General features: G+C 49.9%; 1 protein-coding gene across 5 annotated transcripts in view; it reads right to left on the bottom strand.

Annotated features, from left to right (window-relative positions):
- The window catches only part of FYCO1 (FYVE and coiled-coil domain autophagy adaptor 1), a 73,690-nt gene extending 48,744 nt beyond the window's left edge, over positions 1 to 24,946 (bottom strand). For 2 of the 5 annotated variants that reach the window (XM_072786516.1, XM_072786520.1), the window contains exons 1-7: positions 24,812 to 24,946; positions 13,905 to 14,042; positions 10,366 to 10,472; positions 8,708 to 8,833; positions 5,049 to 5,155; positions 3,438 to 3,581; positions 928 to 1,018 (exon numbers count right to left, since the gene is read on the bottom strand). In XM_072786516.1, coding sequence (XP_072642617.1) covers positions 928 to 1,018; positions 3,438 to 3,581; positions 5,049 to 5,155; positions 8,708 to 8,833; positions 10,366 to 10,472; positions 13,905 to 13,959 — 630 coding nt within the window. In that variant the 5' untranslated portion in view covers positions 13,960 to 14,042; positions 24,812 to 24,946. Of the gene's footprint in view, positions 1 to 927; positions 1,019 to 3,437; positions 3,582 to 5,048; positions 5,156 to 8,707; positions 8,834 to 10,365; positions 10,473 to 13,904; positions 14,043 to 14,777; positions 14,904 to 19,663; positions 19,803 to 24,811 lie in introns of those variants that run through there. The other 3 variants (XM_072786517.1, XM_072786519.1, XM_072786518.1) reach the window with 3 other exon arrangements.
- Between the last annotated feature and the right edge of the window lie 889 nt (positions 24,947 to 25,835).

Genomic DNA, 25,835 nt, shown 5'->3' with positions numbered 1-25,835 from the left:
CACCGGGAGAAGCTTTAGAGTCAGAGAGAAGTCAGAATATAGTAAGGAGAGGGCCTGAGACTAGTCTCCTGAGCTACTTAAAAGGCTAGAAGCACTTTGCTGGAAGCATCTGCCAAAGGAGGTCAGAGCACATCCCAGAACCATGATGCCATACACATGAGCTCTCCCAGGCTCTCAGAACCTGCATGTCCCATCCAGCCTCCTACAGCTTTGGGAGCATAATGGACATTGGTGCTTAGATTCATGAAGTTAAATTTAAACCACTGTTCACCACTGCACCGCACCTACAATTCCTATTGCGGTGTGACCACAAAAAAGGGATCAAGCTCAATTTATCCTCCACTCTTAATGCTTCTATTTGTTTTTATGTTGTCTTATTTTTATTTTGTCTTGATTAGCTGCACTGTTCTTTCCTATAAAACTATATGCAGCTATGATACACTCACGTTTATAACACAATTAAGAAAATTAACCCCACCCATGAACATTTATGGAGCACTTACTTGCTGATATCAAGCCCTCAAGTGCTTCTTCACTCAATCTGCACCATCACCTTCTGAGCTAGAATGACTTTTATGAGCCCCATTTTCTGGATGAGAGAGTCGAAGTTCTGAGAGGGTGAGTGGTCTGCCCAGGGTCACACAACTGGTGGGTGATAGTCAGCTTTTGACTCTACTGCTTTTAACCCAAGTGACAACTTGCTTCCTTCAAAATACTTGAAAAGCTTCAAACGGAATTTAATTTTTAAAAGATTTAAATTCTATTGCATTATAAACACCTGGACTCTAGGAAATAAATGGGTATAACAGAGGATTTATATGACTCTAGTTAGAACAAAAGGTGTCTGAGAACATCTGAGCTGCAAGAGGCAAGGGCACACCCTGGTTGACACTGTAGTGGCGATGTCCTGGGGCTTTCTGGCATTACCTGCAGGTAGCTGCTCACCAAACTGCTCATGCTGGAGCTTCGGCTGGGGGCTTTCCACAGATAAGCAGAAGAGCCAGTGGCCAGCGTCCTCCTGCGGGGCCACAGAACAGACAAACCTGTCTCAGAGCAGGAAACACACACACACACACACACACACACACACACACACACACACAACCACATTCACACGCACCAAGGGCTTGGTTATCACAGGTCACCTGGGTGGTGACAGGGGGCATGGCCGTCTCAGAGAGAGCATAAAAAGGCTCATAACCAATGGGTACTTGTACACCTGTTTGCAGCTGACGGGCTCCACTGCCAAGTTTACATGTAAGGCCTTTCCACCTGCTGCCAAAGAAGAACTGAGCGGACATATTATTTCCCAATTTGGGGTTTAAATTTTCCTTCAACCTTTGGTGCCTGTCACGGTCTGTCTGCTAGTGAGGGAAAAGTAGCCATCAGTCTGATATGTGAAGGTGGCACTGTGCTTGAGTACAGCACTGTGGCAGCGAAGGAAGTAGTGCACCACAGGGAAGCAGATAAAATGGGGTTTAGTTGTACAACGGAATGCCCCGCACCACGCGGCAGCAATCTTTTTTTGATGAAAGGCCAGACAGGACACATCTTATTTTTGCCAGCCTTATGGTCTCTGTCACAACAACTCATACTACAGTGGCAGCATGAGAGCAGCTGGAGACAAATGTAAATGAATGGGCAAAGCCATGTGACCCCTTCCCTCCCTCGCCCTGTGGGCTATGGCTGGTCAACCCACACTCTACAGCTATAGAAATCCATGGACAAACAAGGGTAAAAATCTCTAAAACATGAAAAGACAAAAGCAAGTTACAAAAGGATAGCTACTTATGATTCAATATATGCCAAACTTATAAATACATAAAACAAAACTATACATCTATGACATATTTATGGATACGCACATAGTAAAACACAAAAATATTTGGAAATGAGCGGTGTCAACTATAAGGCTGTGATTACTTCTAGATGGGAACTAAATAGCATGAGAGTAGCGTGGGGCCTTATTTGGATCTGTAATCTTTTATTTCCTAAACAAATGGTATCAGACATAACAACAGCCAAAAACGAAACAAAACACCAACCCAAAAGAACCAGCTTGAAGGGGCTTCTGCTGGCCAAATATGAACAGTTTAGGCCTCAAAAGAAATTATTACAGTGACAGATTATAACCCACTGACCAAAATAAGAACCCATGAGTCAACTCTGCTATAATGAATAAGTAAAGAAATAAATACATAAGGGCCCTCGCTGGCTCATTTAGCAGAGCATGCAACTCTTGATCTCGGGGTTGTGAATTCAAGCCTCACATTGGGCACAGAGCTCACAAAAATACATACATACATAATAAGGAAAAAATGAGGTAACAACCTAATCTTAACGTGTCTTCCCATAAGAAACATACTGATTACAAAGCAAGAGACAATAACTTTATAGAAATCTGGCAAATGCCACCTTAACCTAATGGTCATGGTCAATAACCCTGGTAATGAAACAAATCAACATCAAGTGTCTCCGGACATAATGTGCTGAGGATGACACAACATCTGGGTACTCCCCCCAGAAATGTTTATCCTGAATATAACAATGGGGAGATGTTAGACAAACTCCCATGAAGGAACATTTTACAAAGTAACTGGCCAATGCTTTTAAAAAATATGTACACTGTGAAAGACAAAGAATGAGAAACTGTTCCAAATTCAAGGAGACCAGAAAGACATGGCATTAACTACAGCATATGTTCCTAGGCTGGCTCCTGGATTATAAAAGACGTTATTGGGATACTTCTTAAAATCTGAATAGGGCTGTACGACAGTGGCATTGTATCCATGTTAATTTCCTGATCTTAAAAATTGCCCTGCGATTATACATAAGAGGGTGTCCTTGACTTTAGGAAGTACACAGTACCCACGTGCGCATATGCAAGCCCTCTCCCCGTCTCTCCCTCTCTCTCTCAAAAAAAAAAAAAAAATGCTGGACTGGAGTTAAACTTGAGTCTGGCACCTTGGCTGTGCTGGGTGGCTGTGGGAAGTCCCCCATTGTCTGAGCCTGTCCCCTCTCACTTCCCTCTTGGTGGCAGGTGAGCGTGCTTTCCCAGCAACCCTTCCGTGGGTGAGCTGTAGTTCCCTCTCTATTGCCTGCAAGGCCTCTATGGTAACCCTGCAAGAACACAACCAGGAAAAAGCCCACCAGCTCCCTGGCTGGCCACCCAGTTAAGTCCCTTAACACACTCAAAAACCTCAGGTTTTGCATATGCATCTCCACTGACTCATACCAGCTGGCTGATTAGGAGAGTTAGAGAGTTTCGGGTTGGAGACTTCAGATGTTATCGTTGGTCAGGACTCACCAGTGTCTAGAAAATTAGCAGGCAGAAGAGCTGCAAGGCTTTATGTAATTTACTGAGTGACTGAACTTCAACCTTCAGAACTTCAAACATTTCTTTCCCGTCTTTTCCCCCAAGCAATTCCTCAAAATACCTGGCAAAGGTGGGCCAGGCGGCGTCCAAGTCATAGCCTCTCGATGCTAGGTCAAACTGAACCTCGGTCAACTCATAGAGCTGGCCCACAATGTCGGAGCTCAGCTTTGGTTTCAGGAAGGGGCTTCTCGCATAGTACCAGTCACTGCAGGAAAGGGATTGATGACAAACATAATAAAGATACGGAAAGAGTAAATTTGATATGGCTCTGCTTTATCAAATTCTAACTCCGGTTACCAATGAGTTAAAATTCAGACAGACAGGCAGGTGAGCACACACCCACCCACCCCAATTTGATTTTCACTGGAAGAGCACTCAACTCTCAAATAAATTTGCTCTTCTTCAAGGAAATCACTGAAATGAACTAAATGCTCATTCATCTCTTGTTTACATCATATCTAGTCCCCAAAAAGGAGACAAGAAAACTTAAGTCTCAATTATTTGCCAGGAAAGGGGCAGTTATAGGGGCCAGCACCCCTTCTGTTCTTTCTAGAGGATTCAATACAGGATGCTGAGCTCGTGGCTAAGTTCTGTCCAGACACCAATTTTATTTTATTTTATTTTATTTTTTTTTTTCAGACACCAATTTTAAAGCCAAGAAGCAAAACAGCTGCACTACGAGGTGCCAGTTGTTGCACTCCACATGAAGCAGCAAGAATTAAGCGAGGTAACACTGCTAAGTATAAAGAGCTACTTGGCTGGCCTGTGAAATGCGGCATGCTGGAAGTCAAGCTGCTTGTGACAGTTCTCACTATACATCTAGAATAAAATAACCTTCAGATCAAATGTGTGAAAGTTCTCAACTCACAAGAATCCAGAGTCTGTCACACGTAAGAGGAATAGGTCTTTATGCAAATCAATTTTACAGGTGACAAAATGAAACACGGTATTTTCTCCCCCAAACAGTTTTTTTTTTGTTTGTTTGTTTTTTGTTTTTTAACTCCACAAGTGATTCTTTATTTAACTGGAAGACTCTTCTAGGGAGAGGGGAGGCAGCACTGGAAAAGGGGGCTGGGGGACCCAAAGAGGTTCAGCTGATAGGGGCCTGAGCTGCAGCTCCTCTTGGGACACCCTGTTTCCATGCTCGGTCCCTTTCCCTGCCCAGACATTAGCACCAGCCCCACAAAGGCTGACCCCACCGATGACCTGGGCTCCAATCTGGCTGCCTGCCACAATGTCCACCAAGCCCAGACACACCCAACAGGCATCGACTCGGGGTCTCAGGTGAGGCCCTGGCCTTAGAGATGTTAAAAACCCCACAGCTGATTCTGCTGAGGAGGCCAAGGCTCTGCAGCCATTGGCTCCAGGTGGCCGGGGGGGGCCTATCCACACATGAGGGCTGGCATCAAGGGCATGCCACCTGCTAGGGAAAACCAGTAGGCAGCAGATCTCAGAGACCTGGATCCAAGCTCCTGCTTTGTGACCAAGCATCAGTGGGGCCTCAAGAAAGGCACTCGGCCCCTCTGAGCTTCATCTCTTTACCTGTGAACATGCAGTGCCACCGCCCCACGTGCACCAGGGACTGCTATGGGGCTCCCCTGTGGGGTGCTCCCTGGTACTGATGTGGGCACCCGAGTTCACAGGGGAAACTCCAGCATTGCCATGCATTTACCTGGTCACCTTGGTGTTCATGAAGCACTGCTGTAAGGTGTCTGCCAACCTCTGGTGCATCAAGGAGTAGCGAATGAATGCCCTTCCTTTTCCCAAAGATGTTCGGAGCTAGAAAAAGTAGATGATATTGGAGCAAAGACCTGTTGGCCTAACTCCAAGTATAGCCCTGGCCTCATGTCGGCTCACAGGGTGAGGCCTAAAGCAGGCTGACTTCTTGCAGTCCGCCATTTGAGAATAGTCTGTAGACTCTAGTGAACAGGTCAGGGCAGATCTGTTCACAAGAGGCTCTGACACATCTGTGGGTGCTCCAGGAATGTCACCCTCCTTCCCCTGCTCCATCAGAAGCGCTGGATTTTGAGTCACATGTGAAACTGATTTAATTTGGAATATTTAGAGTAAAACTTGGCAGGTAAAAGAAGGGCTCCTCACACCAGAAGTGAGCTTGAGCAAGAGATGGTCTCAGTCTGGCTAATGTCTGGGCTTGTGTCTGAGGTGCTGGGAGAAGAGGCACAGGGGAAGAGGCCAGGGGCTTGGCTGGACCCCCTGTGCGAGAGGGGTGTGAGGGAACCAAAAGGCAGGGATGCAATCAGGGGGACTTTTAAGAAGTTCTGATGGATGATGTATGAGGGCCTTCTCAGTATTCTCATAAAACCTGTTATGTGTCCATCCTTTCCTGGTTGGATTTAAGATATACCAGCTCACTGTGCCTAGTTAGATAGTACCTAGGTGGTGAGAGAGAGCAGGGTGTCGCTAGATGGCCTGGTCACACCAGGGTAGAGAAAAAATGGGGGTGGTTCTGTTTCAGGAAGTCTGAGCTGGACAACACAGGAGGGTCTAGGTGCAGGCCTGCCATTGAAACCTCACCCCCACTGTGCCAAAACATGGCTTCTAAAGAGATTTCTGGATGCTTCTTGGGAGGGAGGCGGGATGTACTGGCCAGAGACACCCCCCTGAGACTGCCAAAGCAGGGCTCTGCTGGCTAGGGGCACACACAACCAGCTTGCCAAACAGGATTCATTCTCAATTTTTCAGCCCCAGAGGGTCAAGATCAGGGGGCAGGAATTCAAAACCTCTCAACCTACCAGCTCTGTCAGGTTCAGAGTCTGGGTCAGATGAGTTAAAGACCCATACTCTTCTCAGCCCTTCAAAGGTTAGAAATGTTTTAAGTTGGTAGTGGGGCCCCGGGGACAGATGGTCCTAACACCCCGTATTATCGAGAAACCAATCATGGCACTGGACTGAGACAGGAAACGTGTGGTACAGCCTCAAGCATTGACCTATTAGTGAAGGTGTAAACATCCCAGCATATAGCACCTTTCAGCTCAGAGCTGTAGGTCTTCCTACTGCTGACTCAAGGAAATGATACTACAGCAGGAGGTCGCTCTAAAAAATAAAAAGGTGTGAAATGTCATGACGTAGAATGGTTATAAGCCGTCTCTGTGTGTGCTTTCTGAGTCCAGGGCATGGTCAGGATACCTAGAAGTGAAGGTGGGTGGCAGCCTGACAAACTGGCTTTATAAAAACCACCGTAGCATGTCTGAGATCTGACATCTGACAGATGCCCAGGGGAGGATCGTGATGACAGCCCCAAATCCAAAAAGTTTTTCCATTGATAAGTGAGGGCAAACGGGGTAGTCAGTGATGACACCCAGAAAACTCAGGGCAGCCCAGAACAGCTGAGCAAGGCATTGTGAAGCCAAGTGTGTTGGTCAGATGGACACATCCACAAATAGGCCCTGCAGAATGTAATAAGAACCTCACAAGACAGCCCATGTCCATGAGCTCCCAAGGGATGAGCATATCCTTATGAGCAAAATGGCCACTGTAACAGCATTTTGAACATTAAGACTTTTTCAGTGACAAATATTTGAAGCTATATTTTTAATTAGCCCTATTAATCAACTTGATTTTATTTATGTATATATAAATGGAGCTATTTATTTTAAGAGGTATCTTGAAACATCCTTTAGGGAGACAAACAATAGTTCTCTTGTACTGTGAGTGAAAACACTGCCCAGCTTTTTAATTTTTTATGTTCTGAGATCATGGGTCTAGGTTCGTGACCTAACTCCTTAAATGTTTAGCATCTGGCCCAAACTCATCTGCACTACTCCAGGAAGCTATCCAATGGCAGCAAAGGGCAGGAAGTCTGCAGGCTGCACGAGAGTGGATTCTGCTTCCAGCCAGGCCACTGTGCCGACAGCCCGACGCCAAGCTGCACCCTGGTTCAGACCCTGTTGAGGATCTGGAGGGGAAGACGCGCAGCTTTGGCTGAGCTTATTCTGAACCTCTATAAGTGGCTGATTATGGCTTTAGACTATTTTAGCCCAAAAGGTTGCCTCCCACCCCAAGAGGGCCTGAGGGGCCCAGCAATGTTTCTTATCCATTAACTTTTGCTTTCTGGCTTGGCAGCCTGGACAACACTTGATCATTACAGTTAAGCCAGCAGCTCTATGGCCCAATGCCACTCTAAGCCATTCCACCCAAGGGCGCCCCAGAGAGCAGAGCCTTCAAAAGGGAAGAGACAACTGGAGCCCTTGGAAAGCAGAGCCCATGTATCCACTGGGAAACCAGCAATATCTGTGCAAGCAGAGGATGCTTTCTGCTTTGAGAAGTCAGTTTCCCTGGCCTTGGACTGTCTAAAGGTTTGCCCATTACCCAAAAAGTAGATTTAAGCATTTTGTAACCCTGGGCCATGAGGACTAAGTTAAACTTATTTCCAGACTTCAGTTGTCTGAAGCCATAAGGTCAAAGGCCTTTGTTGCTTTCAGGAGTGGAAGACAGCACAGTGACACCAAGAACTTCTTCCAGGCTTTTGGAGAGGAGACAATAAGATCCCTCTCCAGGTTTCTTCTATTTTTTTTTTCAAGATTCTATTTATTTATTCATGAGACACACACACACACACACACACAGAGAGAGAGAGGCAGAGACACAGGCAGAGGGAGAAGCAGGCTCCATGCAGGGAGCCCGACGTGGAACTCGATCCCGGGTCTCAAGGACCATGCCCTGGGCTGAAGGCGGCGCTATACTGCTGAGCCACCCGGGCTGCTCCTTCTCCAGGTTTCTGACACATCAAAATGCTTTATACCAGGGACCCAACCATCCCACCAGGCAAGATCTCGTAAGACTGTGGTGCTGCTTGGACGTTAAAGAAATCCAAGCAGCAAACTCTTCACAGCCAAGGTCTTTCCTCAATTTCTCAGATGTCAGAGGGTGGAAAATGCTTGGCCCTTACTGCCAGTGCATCAAATGCTGTCATTCTCTGTAAGAAGAAACCCATCTGGCTCCAGCTGGTAGGGATTGGGAAGAGATCTCAGAGCACCTGACTCTGTGGCCTCTGTGGGAGGCCGGCCAAGGAGCATGGCTGCTGGCTTTAAAATGACTCTAGATATACTGATGAGATACCGAGAAGAAAGATGAAATGTAGAACCCCTTTAGGCTTCCCACCTCAAATCTAGGGGTTTACTCACTCCTAAGTGTGCATGGTTCTTCACTGCCAGAGGTACTAGGCTGGAGTAGGGAAGGAGGCGGGGAAGGGAGAGGCTTCATCAGCCTTCCACCCCCACCTCCTCATGGGGCTGTCTGAAGCAGAGGTCCGGGCAAGAGATGCTTAAGGCAGTGAGAGGAAGGTGTGAGGTCCTTGGCTGCTCTGCTTACCTCAGGAATCGACTTGACAAATCGGATCCCATCATTGGCTCCTTTCACCTTGGCCAGGCAGGCACAGAAGTAATCCCAGTAGTCCTTCCTATTGCCCAGAAGGGTAGCCTTCTCCTTCTGATCGAACTGCGGAGAGAAAGGGACAGAGAGAAGAGGACCAGACTTGCAGCTGTTCATCCTGCCATTTAAATGATCAATAACAGCAACAGCTTCCTAGTTACCCAGTCCTGGACAAGGCCCTTTATTGGCACCATTTTTACTGACTGGCAAATGTGGGTGTTTCAACCCCTAATTTACAGATGAGGGGACTGAGGCTGGGAGGGATTACATAGCTGGCTTGGGGTCACACAGCTAGTAGAATTCAGGAGTAACAGCCCCTGGAAAGACTATCCCTTGAAAGGATCTCTGTGCATTGAACTGGGTGGAAGATTACCAAAGGGGCTGTTCACACAGGATGGAGACAACCAAGAGAAAAGTCTTGAGAGCACCACAAAGACTGTTAACTTGGTCTCAACTTAGCAAAATGAGTTTGTGACATCCTACCCTGGCTACTCAACTCAAGTTTCAACACTTGTTTAATATCTATGTAATAAATTCAAATTAATGCCAACCATGAGTCATTTCAAATCCAAAACCAAAATGGGCTGACTAAAAACAAAAAAAAGTCCACAAATCATTTCCTAGTGTAAAACAGAAGTAACCGGAAAGGTGTGTGAAAGATGAGTCTCTCAACACATTGGGGCATTGTCTCCAGCAGGTGCTCATTCTCTAGCTGGACCTTGCTGGGATGTGACGTTGCAAACTGAAGGTGTTCAGAAGGATAAATGTGTGTCTTTCTACTATGTAATATTTTATAGTGTTTTTTCTGGTTATGGAAGTCGGATACATACACTGTGAGAAAATGTGGATAAAATGAAAGATGGAAAAAATGCTAATGCCTAATACCTGCTCTCTAAGATAACTTCTGTTAACATTTTAGTCTGTTTCCTCCCTGCCTCCTGTGATTGTATTCTTCCACATCTGTAGAATTCTGTAGATCTGTGCTTCTCGAACCTAACATACATAAGCATTACACTGTGCGCATGCTGAAAAAAAAACTTCCTGGGCTGATCTCAAGAGATCCTGATTCAGCAGGTCACGATAGACACCGAGAATACATTTTTCACCTGCTCCCAGGTGATGCTTTTGCTACTGGTCTGCAGACTCCACTTTGAGCAGCAAGGCTCTAAAACTGGGGCTTCTGGATAATCTTCAGAGGGTCCACACATTCCTGGAGAATGGGTGCATGCATATGCGTGTCTGTTTGGGGAGAGATCTCACTCACAGTTGCTACAAGACTCTCAGAGGGATATGTGGCTGCCCCAAAGTTAAGATCCCCGCTATCCAGTGACCTGTGAACTGCCTTAGGATGACCTAAATCTCTAAAGAATGTTCTTGATGCGCACAGCCTTCCTAAGGGGCAATGCTCTGATTCTCCAAAGGCTCACACTTGGAGGCTCAAGCTCCAAGCAATGGGGGACTGCTCCGACCTTCTGTCTAAAGCAGGAGGGCCTAATGGCTCCTCGGAGCTGTCTGAACCACATCCTGAATGCTGATGAATCACCGAGAGGAAAACAAGAGAACAGAGCAGTAATCAATGCAGTACAAGAGTCACTTACTTGCAGGAGATACTCAAGTTTGTAAGAAAATTTATGCAGGCTGGTGCTGTCGTCCGTAATGGGCTCCCCTGCTTCTTTGAATTCTTTGCTCAGCTCTGTCACAGCATCTTTAAGACAACAAACAGGAACACGTAACTGGCCTCAGAGAGAGAAGCAGAATCATCCTGGGAAGCACGAGGAGTAAGCAGTCAATGATGGCAGAGCCCCTGGGAAGCAGAAAATGGTGTGTAACCCTGGAAGGAGGAATGCTAACTCTGAAGGCAGTCCACAGGGCCCACAGGTACTCTACAAGCGCTCTCTGACCGGGCACATTCCTTGGTCCTCCCTGAAGGCCCACCATGAAGGCCTTATAATATGCATGCAGTATTTGGTCAACGAAGGTTTGCTACGTGCCTGAATCACTCAGCAGGCCCCTCATAGTGACATCCAGAGAGCTTTATCCTTCATGCTGGCTGTTTCTTGTCGTTCTTTCATTATAACCTGACTACTCAGTACAGGTTGTCTCAGCTTCAGGAAGACCCAGAATATGCAAATAAGAGTAATGAGAACAATCCCAAGAATGACAACAGTGACACCTGCTTCTGTGAGCTGGGTGCCCATCCAGGGGGCAGGCCTTTGCATGTCTTTCTCATTCAACAGCAAAGAGAGACCTGAATTGTTTTATTTCAACAATTCAACACGCAAAAGGTTTTAAGATGATCTCAATTTCAGTACTGTTAAAATGGGGCAGGGGTGGGGTTGTACAACTTGAGAATGATGGGGGCTGATATTACCATCCCCTTTGGCAGATAAGGAATTCCCAGAGAGGTTGGAGCATTTGGCCAAAGACCATGGGCTACATACAGCAGAGCTGGAATGAGAAGCCTGGTTTCTCCAGGGCTTTCTGACTCCAGCGCCCACCTCTCCACTTCTAAGACAATTGACCTCCTATTGCAGAAAAGAGGGAAAACCACCTTTACTTTCACTCGCAGCCTCTGCTGTGGCACAGAGGAATGGCAGTATTTGGTGTAGATACTGGGAAAAGTACCCCCGTTGAGATGGTTGGGGCAGGCTGGACAAAAATCATCTTCCTCTCTGATGGCTCATAACGAAGAGAAGCCCACAGCCCCTGCTCTTTAGAACCATGCCTGGAAAGCAGACCTGTCCAGCACTGAAGCTGAGCCTGAGCTGCTAAAATTTAATCGACACTGATACTCTAGAAGCATCTGCTACAGCTGGCATTGAGAGCTGGGGGGCCAGGCACAAGGGAAGACACACGGCCTTCCTCCCCCACTCTCAGGCAGGGTTAATGCTCACAACCTGATCTGAGAATTCCTGAAATTTTGAAAGGAGGAGCCTTGGGTATGAAATATGAAGTTCTAAGTTTCAATCTCTGGTAATCCAAATGCATTACTTATGAATAATCTTAGTTTTATGTGAATTCTACATTTGCATGTATATTTATATGAATTATACATTATGTGAATTATATATTTATGTCTGCCAACAATCTTGGGAAGTGGGTGTCATCATCAAGCTGATCTAGCACATGAAGGAAGCAACGGGACCTTAGAAAGGTGATGAAACTTGTCCAACATCTTCCAGAGTTAAAAGGCAGGGCCAGGAGCTGACCCCAAAGCCTTCATCACTGCTGTCACAGGAGGATGAGTGGGCTATTCTGCAGAGGCATGAAGGCTATGTACTGCCCGAGGTACCTCAGTTAGGGATACACCACTCCCATGCTACATGGTGGAGATTATTATGTGCCGTTGAAGACAATTACCAACAGCTGCAAGGGAAGGGTCTTGAGAAAGTGGTGTCTCAAAGCACTCTGCAGGCTGAGTATAGGACACTGAGATGGCCCTGGGAAGTCGAGGATGACCAGACCAGCCAGGACAAAGGGTGGAAGGTCCATCTGAACAAATGCCAATGCCTGTCCTCCTCCCTGGATCAGAAGTGCTAGCAGGGGGTCCTCTCTCTTCCCTCCCAATAAAGACATCTGGGTCCCAAAGTCATTCTGGAGAACCAAAGGCCGACATGCACAAAAAAAATGGTCTCCTTTGTGGCTGCTTCTCAAGACCAGTGGTGAACTCAGATTTGCAGAGATTGTCATTTGACTTCCTCCGTGTGTGTGTGTGTGTGTGTGTGTGTGTAGACTTAAGAAAAAAAACCAAACCAGTGGACACCTGGGTGGCTCAGTGGTTGAGCCTCTGCCTTTGGCTCAGGTCATGATCCCAGGGTCCTGGGATGGAACCCCATCTGGTTCCTGCAGGGAGCCTTCTCCCTCTGCCTATGTCTCTGCCTCTGCCTCTCTGTGTCTTTCATGAATAAATAAATAAAATTTAAAAAACAAGCAAACATCTAGTGTTTTAGCTGGAGGTAGGCTGCTGTGGTTAAGAGTGGAGACTGGCACCGGGTGTGTGTGCAAACCCAGGCTCCGCCCGTCTGGATGTGTGACCTTAGGCAAGTTGCTTAACCTCTCTGTGCCTGTTTCTGCATCTGCAGAATTAGAGTAATGGTTCCTGCCTCACAGACCAAATGTGAGGACTCGATGAGTTATCATTTATAAGGCATGTGTAGGACAGTGCCCAGCACGTGCGAAATGCCATGTGATTATCTAGCTATTCAAGGCCCAAAATGCTATATAAGTGGGAGATAAGCCTGAGAGTGATTTTCACCACATCAACTTTTGCCTGCAGAATGAAAAGTGTATGGTGGCTGCCACTTGCCCTGGGTCATCACTGTGCCTGAGCAGGTAGGAACCTGGATCTTCAGCCTGTCAGGAAAGTATCACTGTAATCCCTGCGACATGCAGGAAGTGGCGGCTTCAGATTGTGTTGTAGCCAAAGTGCTGGAGCTCCAAAGAGGCTTACAGGCCAGCCCCGGTGGTCTGCAGGGGGTGGGAAACTTGCCAAAATTCTGACTTTTGGGGCATCATCTGAAAGGGTGAACTCAGGCCCTGGACTCTGCAGCCAGTGGAGAAAGCCTATTCCTCCTGAGTCTACTTCACTGTACTTGCACCTTCCCCGGCCCTGCCCTTCTCCAGGGAGATAAGAGCTACAAGTCTTGGATGGAGGGGGGGAATGGTAGTTTGCTGAGCTTAGGTAAATCAGGGATGCAGCAGGCCCAGAATTACAGTGTGTCACAGGAGACAGGCTTAGGTAGGACAGCAAAATAAGAAAGACGGGTGCCTGGTCATCCTGCTCAAAGGGAAGGCGAACATGCCTCCTCAGATGAGCCAACTCCATTATGGCCCAAAGGCTCATGATTCAGCCACAGATTTAACAGGTGGCTGGAAAACACACATACACTCACCAACAGAAGGCAGACCCAGACCCAGAAAAGGGGATTAGATTTTGTTTACAGACTGGCTTCACAGAGCCCTGAGAGGAAGCCAGGCCAGCTTTCCCTGCCTGACACAGGGCAGACAACTGAGCACCAAGTGCTTCTACACAATGTGTCCCAAGGGCTCCAATTACTCCCTGTGTGACAGGATGAGAACACAGCCCCAGCTCCCCCACAAGCAAGCCCCATGTGCCTCTCCACCCCCCAAACTGTACCTTGCAAATCACGGATGATTCTCTGGAGCTGGCTCTCTGCCATGGGGGAAGCCATGGGGACGGGTTACAGGCCGCCTTTCTTGGTGGCACGCCTCCTGCCTGGGTCCGGTCAGCAGAGGTCAGACTCCATGTTGGCACCTACAGGAGGGGAAGAGGGAGACCTTGGAGGAAGCAGTCACAGACACAACGTGAAGACAGCAGGAGAGGGGCGCTGCTCTGGGCACAAGTTACCCCACTGGGGCATCTTTCCTCAAGAGGAAGGGTTTGATCTTTCTTTGTGGGCCTGGCTCAGTGGGCATCATCTGGCTGGCTTCTGACGTACTTCTATTCAGACACAATGACCTGGGTTGGGGCTTAAAAAGCAGCAAGTTCAACCAAACAGCATGACTCATTCACCCTGAGCTTCTCTCCTCTTCCAACCCTTAGGCAGGACAGCCTTAGTCTCCTTCCACCTTTAGAAATGCCTCCCAGGGGCAGCCCAGGTGGCGCAGTGGCTTAGTGCCGCCTGCAGCCCAGGGCATGATCCTGGAGTCCTGGGATCGAGTCCCACGTCAGGCTCTCTGCATGGAGCCTGCTTCTCCCTGCCTGTGTCTCTGCCTCTCTCTCTCTCTGCATCTCTATGAATAAAAAAGAAGAAGAAATGCCTCCCGGTGGCTCCCCTCACCCCCTTACACCAAGGCCAGAACCAGCCCAACCCACACTCAGATGGCCTGCTGAGCCGACAAGTGCTGGCCACCACCAGATCCCTGTCTCCCCCATGCCCAGCCCCCCTGTGTCCTCTCCAGGCTCGTGTCCTCCGAAGATCGGGATCGGTCAGTAACCTCTGGCCAGGTGGCAGTGGAGGCAAGAGGCTGAGAGGGGAGCCCAGCTTGCCTGGTGGGGGAAGCAGCTCCCTCCTGGGGGCCCAGCAGCTCCAGCTGCCTAGAGTCCAGCTCAACCTGGAGTGCAGACACCGTCTGGCCTGCATTGGGAGCCTGCGTAGCCCTCGGTCCAGTCAAGGGACGTGTGTCTATTTTAAGCTTGGTTACAGTCCTCTTGCAGCTGATGAGTCCTGAGTTACCAGCCCTGCTCAGGCAGCTGCTGAAGTGATCTCAGGACATAGGAGTGGCTGAAGACCAATGGAGGTGAGGAGGCAGGAGGGGCACTGAAGAGAAGCACTGGGACACTCTTGTGTTCCTCCTTTAGGACCTCCAATTCTCTCCGTAGGTATTGAACGCAAGGTTGTGCAATGCTTGTGGGCAAAAGTTGACAGCAAGACTAAAGTGGCCGTAGGAGCAGCCAGCACTAAACGAGGGCCTACTGTGTGCTGTGTGCTGGGTCCTATTAGGTGCTTGACACATGATCATTTTAATCTCACAATCACTCCAGTGGGGTAGATAACAGGCAAAGGAGAACCTGGTGTTTGAAAAGTCTTGTAAGTTGTCTAAGGCCATGGGTCAGTAAGGAGAATAATTGTGGCTTGAACCCTGGTCAGTCAGATTTAAACCCTGTGGATTTATAGCCATCGTTACTGCCAATAACCAACTGCTTCCACTGGCTTTTAGAAACCACCCTCTCTCTAGCATCTCCCAAATAATGTGCTGCCCCTCTGAGTGTTTTTAACATGTGCTGGCCCTCACCTTCTCATACCAATATTACCCTCCCTGCTCCAAGAGTCCAGGAGAGAAGACTCTGGAATAGAAATGGTCCCAGGTTTCAAGTTCCTCCAAATATTTACATAAGCATTCCAGCGTGGGCCTGAAGCAAGAAGGGCTGGTCATGGGGTGGATATGCCAAGGCCTATTTTTAACAAAACTAGTGCAGCAGTGACCCAGTGCACACAAGGCCCGAAGAGGGCTTCTCTGGCCTAGGAGGAATGAAACAGGCACATACAGACACACCAGGCTCCCAGTAATTCCTGACCCAGAGCCCAAGAGATGCTGGGGATCCACAAAGAGCCCTCCGAAGCCCCCTTACAAGTGATAGCACCCTGCCCACCACAGACACCAAACTGAGGCTGGGAGGGGCTTTCGAGAAGCTAGCCTGCCCATCTCTCTCCAGGTCACCTGCTGAGCACAGAGCCTGAGCAGGGACCAGCCAAGGGCCTAGAGCCGCAATCCAGGCCTGCTCACTCACATCTGCAGGGGCTCTGCTACCCGGGGCGGGGTCGGGGGTAGGGGTGCAGGGGCCATTCTGCCCCTCCCGGGGAGGTAGAGAGTCGAGGGTTCTCCCTTGACACACAGCAGCCCCGGCACCACGCTCTGTTAGGTGCCTACTATGTGCAGGCTGGGGACACAAAGGCATGCAAGACACAGTCCATCCCTGGAAGAGAGCTCGGCTGCGCACTGAGCAGAAAGACGGAAAAAATATCCAGATATGTGGACATGACAGAAGCAGTCCATGCAGAGATATGAATAAAAGGTGATGGGTGCACAGCTACGAAAAGGGCTGAGCCCTGGATATGTACAACCAATGCTTTTCTGCAGTGAAAACAGCCAGCCTAAAAGGCTCTGTACAGACTTGATGATTCCATCCAGGTGCTATTCTTTTTTTAAAAGATTTTATTTATTTATTCATGAGAGACACAGAGACTGAGAGAGGGGCAGAGACACAGGCAGAGGGAGAAAGCAGGCTTCATGCAGGGAGCCCGACGTGGGACTCGATCCGGGACTCCAAGATCACACCCTGGGCCGAAGGCAGGTTCTAAACGACTGAGCCACCCAGGGATCCCCTCGGGTGCTATATCACACCCTGGGCCGAAGGCAGGTTCTAAACGACTGAGCCACCCAGGGATCCCCTCGGGTGCTATTCTTGCCAAGGCAGAGCTCCGGGGAGAGATTCCCCACAGCGGTTTCCAGGGCCTGAGGGTGAAGGGAGGGTTAGGCTCAAAGAGCCTTCAGAAGTTTGGAGAGGCAGTTCTGTTCCGCACCTTGCTTATTATGGTGGTGGTTATGTGATAGCATGTGTTTGACAAGCACGTATTTGTCAAAACTCACAGATCGTCAATGGTGTCTCAACAAAAAAGGCAGTAGTGTGATGGATTCAGAAAGATGCCATGGGACCTCAGGAAGGGAAGATTAATTCTGCCTGGGGCGGGAGAGGGTGAGAGATGGTGGCAACCGAGCTGTGCCAGGCCTGCAAAGTGAGGATGAAGTCTCTGAAGAGATCCAAGAGGGACGGGTCCAGGATGGAGTCGGGGGGAGGGTGTGTGGCAAGCACAGAGGCTGCTTCCCTCCCCAAGTTCTCTCATCTGCTGCCAGGAGAGGGCCTGGTTGTCTCTGGGAGAGATAAACAGCCCACGGCCCCCCAAGTCCTCAAAAGCAGTCCCCCGGGTCTGAGTGCATGCTTCAAACTAGGGTGAGAGCCTCGCAGACGGAAGAAGGCAGGATGCAACAGCAGCAATTGGTCCTGAGTGCCCTCCCCTAGGCTCTGGCAGCGGCCGATGCATGAACAGTGGAAGGCAGTCCTCTCTGAGACCCAGCAGGAGGACAAGGTCTGCGGGCCGAACGGGCACCCTGGCATGACGGGTCTCAACAGACACAAAGGTGCTCCTCAAGACTCGCTGGTGCTCTGGGGAAAGCTGGCCTGGGCCCGCATGCGCGGGAGGCCTCCTCTGCCTGGCCCTCAGGGCGTGCTCGCCTGATGCCAAGCTCCTGGGTCACGGGGTGAGCTGGGCCCAGCTGCTGATTACACAAGCTGGTTTTCCAAAAAGCCTGAGTCACCACCCAGGTAATGTGCCCGAGGAAATGGGAGGCCAGGGCTGCAGGTCCCGCTGTGGGGGTGGGTCCCACCTCACTGGGGTTCTGGAAGTTAATCAGAGATTCCTTGGAAGATCAGGGTTACCACTGGGAAGCTACCTTCCTGGACTTGGGAAGGATGGCTCTTGGCATTTTGTCCCCATTCTTCCTGGGTCTGAGGCAACTATTAACCACCAGAGGGTGAGGGATGAGGCACTCACTGTCCCTCTCCACGCCTTGGTTAACTTCCCTGTGTCTCCAGATAAACCTGCCCTGTGGTTGAGGGATGCCTTATTTTTTATTCACAACGCTCCTGACACCAACACTGTGGATTTTTTCCACACCAGTAACCTGTTCTGACACCAACTGGCTGTTCTCTAATTCAATTCTGACACTAATTACCTGGAGTTAGTGCGCCACAGGTGCAGGGCTCTGTCCACACACTGCCCTGGCTTCAGACCTGGTCCCAAGGCCCAGGCTGCTGCTATCTGTACTCCTGACCAACTGGCTATAAACCAAGGGTCCCCAGGATCCTTCTCTTCAGCTTCGATAATTTGCTAGAAGAGGTCACAAACTTGGAAAAACACTGCGGTGACCGGTTTGTTTTAAAGAACACAATTTGGGACTGGCTTCCATGCCCTCAGAGTTCCCCCCACCCTCCAGCACGTCAGGTGTTCACGGACCCAGAAGTTCTCAGAACCCTGTCACTTAGGGGTTTTGAAAGGAGGTTTCATTGTAGAGGCACGGCTGATTCAACACGGGCCATTGGCGATGAACTCCATCTTCAGCCTCTCTCCAGTCCCAGAGGTCTGGGGTGGGGCTGAAAGGGCAAATCTCCAATCACGTGGCTAGTTTCTCTGGCAACCAGCCCCATCCCGAAGCTGTCCAGTGAGTCACCATATTAGCATATTAGCATAAACTCAGAGGCTTGTTATGAATAACAAAGGACGCTCCCATTACTCAGGAAATTCCTAGGGTTCCTGAAGCTCTGCGGCAGGATCCTGAGACAAACAGCAAACAAGTATTTCTTATTGGATCACAGAGATCACAGACTTCAGGCCCGAAGCAGCCTGATCCTGACAACCGATTAGCAAACTGCTCTCATAACTCCGGGGACACTTAGAGCTTTTATTCACATCAGCAGCCACAGCTGCTTCAGCACTGGGGGAAGGATGCCAGGATTCCCACGCCTCACAAAACCCCGGAAGCGCCAATCAACCTCCCTGAACCCAGGGTCCTTGCTGCAGGACATGTAAAAACCTCCATCGCGTGTCTCTGGCAAGCTCTTTCAAATACCAGAGAAATTCACTTTATTTAAAATTTGGGGGGAACATTGAATTCTCTTGCTAACAACTCAACACTGTGTTTAAGCTTATCCAGCATGTCTAAAAGCATCCAATATTCTGATAAAGTGCAAAAGGGGCTAAGTGCGTTCTTAAAAAAATTCTTATTTATTACCCGGGATGATTGTCTGACTTCCTAATCACAGCTTAGGAGGTATATTAGAGGTAAAGACTCTTCCCCAAACTCCAAATTCCTCCTATACCTGTCCAGATGCCCTAACAATAGCGATAGCAGTTTAGTCCCGAATTAAGATACAAAGACACCAACTGACTCCTGTAAACTTATTTACACTCTGGTGTTAATGACTCATATTCATAATGTTGCCCAGAAACTGGCTCTGGCAGGAGCAGTACAGCAGCTGACTAGTCACATTAAGGAAATAAAGATCAGAAGTGGGGGAGGTTTGGGGCGTGGAAGACAAGCTCGCCCTGTCTTCAGAATGTTTTGTACTTGTTCTTGACCCAATAGCTGAGAAGGGACCCAGAGAGGCCACCGTATAGTTGGACTCCTCCTCCACTCCCAAACAAGGGGAAGCAGACCAGTTGTCAACTCTACTCTGACCAAGAAAGAATGTTAACAAGGACACTGTGGATCAGCCAGAGGCAGAAAGCCCTTCTGGAAGAGTCCAGTGCCTTGGCCTGGTTCAGCACAATCAACAGTATCTATCTAGCTGCCACCGCTGGAGAGGGGGGCACTTGCCTTGTACCTGCAGCTCTGAAGGCCCGGCGGTCCTGCTGGCTCAGTACTGCAGCGGTGGGTAGGCAGGCTGCCCTCACCAGGGCCTCAAGAGGGTGCCGAGGAGAGTGCTCAGGAGTTTGTCAGAGGCAGACATTTCAGCACATGTGAGCAGAGGCTCATGAGGCGACCCAACCCCTCAGACCTAATTAAAGTGTTGACCAACTGCATGCCTGGGTCATCTTTCCCACACTCCTTGCTTGTGATCTTCTTTCTTAAAGGGAATGGAGACTTGAGCTTTTGCCATCACTTTTTGAAACTTCCCTTGGGCCTCCTTCTCGCACCAACTATTCCAGGCTCCTCGGTCACTGCCTCTGGAACACACACAAAACTGGCTCCAGTTCCAGCTGCCCCAGGAAGGCAGGGTTGAGAGACCTGTGGATAGGAGGTGTTGCCTCTGGGGGCCTGTGGGAAGCTGACTGTCTTTTTTTGGAAGGGGGGCAGCTGCTCTAGAAGGAGCAACATATCCATACCTGGGGCTGTGGGGCTGAGGTCTTGCCACTGAAGCCCAGACAAAAGAACCAGGAGGCGGTGAGTGCATGCATGAAACTCTGGGCAGTCTCCAGAAAGAGCTGGGCAAACACTTGAGAACCCAGCTGGGGCACCTATTTATTCCTGCTCCCCACCCAGATGGAGAAAATTGCAGAGTTCCAAAACCAAATGCTCAGGGGGACTCTCCTGATCAGAGTATTTTGGGGGGGTGGGGGGAGGAATGTCAGTCCAGCCAATGATGAATTACCAACTGAGTCTCTGCTAGAATATGCTCTAGGCACTAAACAGGGCCTTGAGGAAGCCCGTGTGTAACCCATCTGTGTTAACAGACTGTCTGCCGGCAAGAGGGGGCTGCTGGACACCACTAGTGAGACGCAGACCTGACCCAGGAGCTGGGACTACAGCTGTGAGCCAGGCAGGCCACGGTGGGCCCTAGTCTCCAAGGAACCCATGCTCCAGAAGGGAGAAGAGACAGCATACACCCTCCTAAGCTTATAGATGAGTAAGAGATCACTTGAGGCCTGAAATGGGCTCTGATGAAAGCAGGTGAGCACAGGAGGCACAAGATGCTAAGCCCCTACTGCCTTTCTTTCACGTTTGTGGCCATTCGCCAGTGCGGTAGTTTCTCATTTAACCTGTTCTTCCCGCCTGTCTGTAAGCTCCACTGCTACTCACCATTTCCTCAGCACCTAGGACAGGTCTGACCTGTGGCGAGCCCAAGATAAACTATTTGTTGAATGAATGAATGAGTTAGACAAAACCAAACACATAGACTCTTGCTCCACAGACTGAACTGAACTTTAAGGCATGGAAATGTACCAGCATGTAAATAATGCCATTATCCTTCAATGGGGGAAAACGTGAGTAAATTTTCCAAAAACTCGATTTTTCAATTTTCCTCTTTACTGGACATAAATTAGTTTTATGTTGACTAAAATAACACACTAAAAAAATCACACTGTAATTGCAGACGTTATACTGTCGTTATTGTAGAAAAACTACGGAATTATTATCCTAGGAAGGAATGGAATAATGTATTTAGGGACTGGATGGATTAAGTGTGTCTATGGGAGAAAGTGCGCCCCATGGCTCTGGCCTGAGGCAGCCTTACCCAGAAGCCTCCTCCATCTATGCAGACAAAGAAAACCACGGCCACCTCTCCTGCGCTCCCAACCCTCCCAAAGCCCTTCCCTCTCTGCATCCCTGGGACTTTGGATCCGGCACCATCAACCAGGAACACTCCTGGTGGGGGAGGTATTGATGGGCCTGAGCTCTGCTGTGCTCCTTGGGTGACATTAGCAGCATCCTGGGAGCAGACAGGGCAGAGGGTGGGGCTATGCTGGTAGACAGGAAGGGTGAGCAAGACCTAGGATGGCTCTGACGCTGGAGTTTGGCAATGGGCAAGAAAACTGTCTTCTTTTTTACCAATTGTAGCTGAGGCTTGCCACGTAGGACACTGTTTGGATTTTGGAATCAGACTAGCCATGTGAAATTTCCATTCCCTAGCATTCAGTGGGTAATGAGATAAAGATTGTGCTATGATCGGGTGAGACTGTGCTATATTTAGCTCACCAAACTCTTTTCAGGGAATTTAAGCAAATCTGTCTTATCTTGGGGAAGTTATTTAACCTTTTCCTATCTTCTGTGTGTGAGGGTTTTTTTTTTTTTTTTTCTCCTGTTTTTTAGTTTTGGCTTTACCCCCATGTACAACATGGGGAGGTTACCCTTTATCTTCCTCAAGGAAGAGGTAGGGAAGGAGAAGAGCAGACATTGCCAGTGGCTAACTTTGGCAGAGGCTTCTAAGTGCCCCCCCCCACCCCCCACTCTTGACGAAGCCCACGGGACTACAGGTTCAGCTTGAGGAAATTCCTCTGGTTCCTTGTGAAACCACCACCTCTGGTTCGGCTGTCCAGTCCACCTTGGACCTCCTACAGGATTCTCCTCTATGCAGTATACCCCCCTGCATACTAATGGTTTGTTTGGATTGCTTTTTTACCTCAGGTTTTTCTGGATTCTATAATGTCCCCTAACTCGGTTTTCCACCCTAGACAAAAGATGCAGTACCCCCAAGCTCCTGAGGTGGTTAGCCAGACCTGCCCTTGGGCCCCGGAATCAACTGCAGGGTGACAGTACTATAACCAGACCACAGATTCCCCTCAGAACCACACTGATGTACACGTCCTCGTCCTGGAAAACAGGATCCGGCCAAACTAGATGCAGGTGCTCGGTGTCTTTCAAATGCCACAAAGACCTTTGTGAACAGGGAGGATCATTGGTGGTCACAAAAACCATCAGGCTGGCTCCAACATGTGGAAGAGGGGAAAAAACACCTCCTACCCAACTGAGCACAGCTCCACCATGCTCATCTTGTAAAAGCCATGAACCCATGTGCTCTGAGGCTGAAGCTCTTATTATGGGGCAGTACAGTGATGAACAAACAGTATGTCTAAAAGCAGCAAAAGGATAAATAGAGACCCATGGAAACATTTCAGTATCCACGCTAGGCTCTTATACCAATCAAGAGCTTTAGAAACAAAAACGAACAAACACCCCCCCCCCAAAAAAAAAAAACTGGCATTGAGATCACAAATAGAAAATATTGTTCATCTTTAGAGCAACACAGTGACATTCAGCACTAGGTGAGCAGATGCTGACGAGGCCAAACTCCACTCATCTCTGCTCACAGGCAGCATCTGGCTGGTTACAAGGGACCAGTTAGTGCACCTGACCTGCTATGCATTCTGGGGCTGCTACTACAGTGAATGTGGCCCTAAACTCGGGAGTTCCTATCAGTGATTTTCATTATGAGATCACAGCTAGACAATATGCTTCCTCCGCTTTGTGTTTAAAGACATTCTAGTCTTCAGCCACCAAAGTCATTCTCGAAATCACCTGAAAATAAAGATTACCCATCAGCCAAACCTCTCCCCTACAGGGAAGAGAGGGATTGCCATTTCTCAGGTGCCTGTTATGTGCTCTGGAGGCAGCAGCCCCCAGCCTCGGTGACTGATACAGGTCAACACTGACATCACTAGCTGCTCTGATCTTGTCTGTGTGGGGTGCTTCCTCTCATCACAAACATCTGCCCAAAAGGACCACGCTAAAAGCACGGCTCCTCCATCTATGCTATTGCCCCAAAACCAGGTGCAAGGAGCAAAAACCATCTGAGGGGCCGCTAGAAGATCGACTCTAAAGCAACTACCAAAAATAATCAGAGTCGAATACGACTTGTGGATTCTCACAGGTGGGCACAAGTTCACGACAATCCTTTCGATGATTATATTTAACTATTTTCCTACCAAAATAGGAAAACAGCTTAGAAACTAAATGCAGCACCACACAAGGATGAACACTTTTAACAGAAGCAGAAAACCTGTTTCCCAAAGCAAGAGCTGGTGCGGATCCTCCTAATCTCAAGGTCAGGTCCCTTCACCGAGACAATTAACTCTAATTTCCAGGGTGATAACAACGGTGGCCCACAACTGCACAGGGCATCCCGTAACTGATGAACAGTGACTGTCACAGAAGGGACGGTCAAGTGGAGCCCCATCAACACGGGCCCACTTCAGAAGTTTGGGGGGGGGGGCGCCCGGAAAGCATTTAACCTCAGTGAGACAGCTCTTTCCTGGCACGGGCACACAGGGGAAGCCGCATTAGGCAGATGGCAGGGGAGTAAAGCTTGCTACAGAGACCACAGGGCTTGCAGGGCCTGGACGGCAGTGAGCAGATTACAGCCTGATCCTCTGCCCTCAAAGAGCCCCTGACCCATTTCTCCGTGGGAAAGGGAAGGGCCGCGCGGTTTAAGACAGACAAGCAGAGGGGGCAGAGGCTGCGGCCAACACAGGCACTTTCTATCCACGCTCTCTTGGTTTCTGGAGGGAGCAGCCAATGGGAGCTGTCAAGAGTGACAAGGGACATCAGAGGGCACAGGTGCATTCACGGGGAGCCACGTGGTTCATGTGTCAACCGCCCATGCTTACACCAAAATACAACAGAACCCAGCCCTCCCCCTACAGCCGGGGTCTTATCTGGCCCACGTCCCAGGCGGCCACGCCTCCACCCCAAATGCACAGGTGTCTCAAGGCAGGATCACTGCGGGGGCGGGGGCGGGGGCGGGGCGGGGTGGGGGAGGCTGTCCCGCGATCTGGGACACAAGGTAAAGAGAATGGGCCAAGGCCTGAAGGCGGCCCGGGTGGGCAAACTGTCCCCTGCTGGGCGGCAGCGCGGGATGCGGAGGTCGGGGCAGCCCCGGCCCCTGGAGGTCAGCGGCCTCCCGGGCAGGGCGAGCAGGACCTCCGGTGCCTGGAGGGTCCAAGGCTCCTTGGGAGGCTCCCACCGGGGGCGCCCGTCGGCCGTCGGAGGTCCTGGGGCTGGTGCTTCGGGGGTCTGCCTTCCTCACTGACGGCGGAGGCAGCCGGGGCCCAGGGTCCGTTTCAGCCCCGGCTCCAGGTGCCTCCCAGGCCGGCCGGGCTCCGGCGGGGTCCGGGGGAGACCCGGGGATAGGGGCGGGGACGCGGAGGGCAACAGGTGACCAGCCGCGCCCGGAGCCAAGTTCTCGGCTCCCGGGCGGACGGCGGCCCAGGCTCCCCCGAGGTCCGGCCGGCCCCCCGCCGCACTTACGCGCTCGAGGGTCCACCGCTGGGCAGAAGCGAAACTTTCTGGGGCCCAGCGGAAGAGTGCGGTAGCGCGGCGCGGCCCGCCATGACACGCAGAGCCGCCGCAGGAGGGCGCGGACTACCACTCCCGGCATGCTCCGCACAGCCGGCGCCTACAAGTCCCGTCGGACCCCACAGCCCGGGGGCGCGGACTACGACTCCCGGCTCGCCCAGCGGGGGCCCAGGTTTGCATCTCCCCGGGGCGCTGCGGTGTCACCCCGGCCCCGGCTTCAGCCGTGCAGTCCCCGCGGGCTCCTGTGGCACCTGAGAGCAGCGCTGTCCCCGGGCGGCTTTGGGGAACTTGAAATGCGGCTAGTTCGAGCTGAATCGTACATGGGCCGTGAGTGCAAAACACACCTGACTTCCAAAGCCTGAGTATGAAAACATAATGTGAGACGGCTTATCACTACTTTTTTATTATTATTATTATTATTTTTTTTTATTGAGTACGTGTTGAAACGGTAATATTTTTGATACGTTGGGCAGGCCAAATGAAAAGCGCTGCGTGTTGCTGGGGCTTCCCATCTTTTGATCCCCTCTCTCGGTAACGCAGGGACCTATTTGAATGCAGTGCTCAAAAAGTATGTGTTGATGAATGAAGCACCGCCCCTGCCTTCTGCTCCACGCTCGGCCCGGTTTCTGTTTGTAAGTTCTATTTTCTATTAATGAGTTGCAAGGCATTCTGAGGCTGGACTCAAGAGAAGCAAACAAGTGACATCTAACAGAAAAGCGACAGCAAGCACACGGGGCTCTTCGGCCTGTGGCTTGAGGCCTGGGCTCTTGTCATTCCTTAGCTCCGGCTGCACCGTCTTTTACTGTCTGCCCCTGTTCCCACCGTTTAACCTAGAAATACCTTTCTATCTCACAGGACTTAGCTGGTTTTGTCCAGTCAGGCACCATGGCCCCAACATTACCTGGGTGGAATAGTGCAGGAAAGGAAAGAGATGTCCTCATTAAGTTCAGGGTATGGCATGTCATTAGTGCTCTTT

Source organism: Canis lupus, chromosome 19 (genome assembly GCF_048164855.1).
Source record: "Canis lupus baileyi chromosome 19, mCanLup2.hap1, whole genome shotgun sequence".
Taxonomy (NCBI): Eukaryota; Metazoa; Chordata; class Mammalia; order Carnivora; family Canidae; genus Canis; species Canis lupus.
The sequence above is the reverse complement of the archived record's forward strand: the minus strand, read 5'-3'. Positions and strand labels throughout refer to the sequence as shown.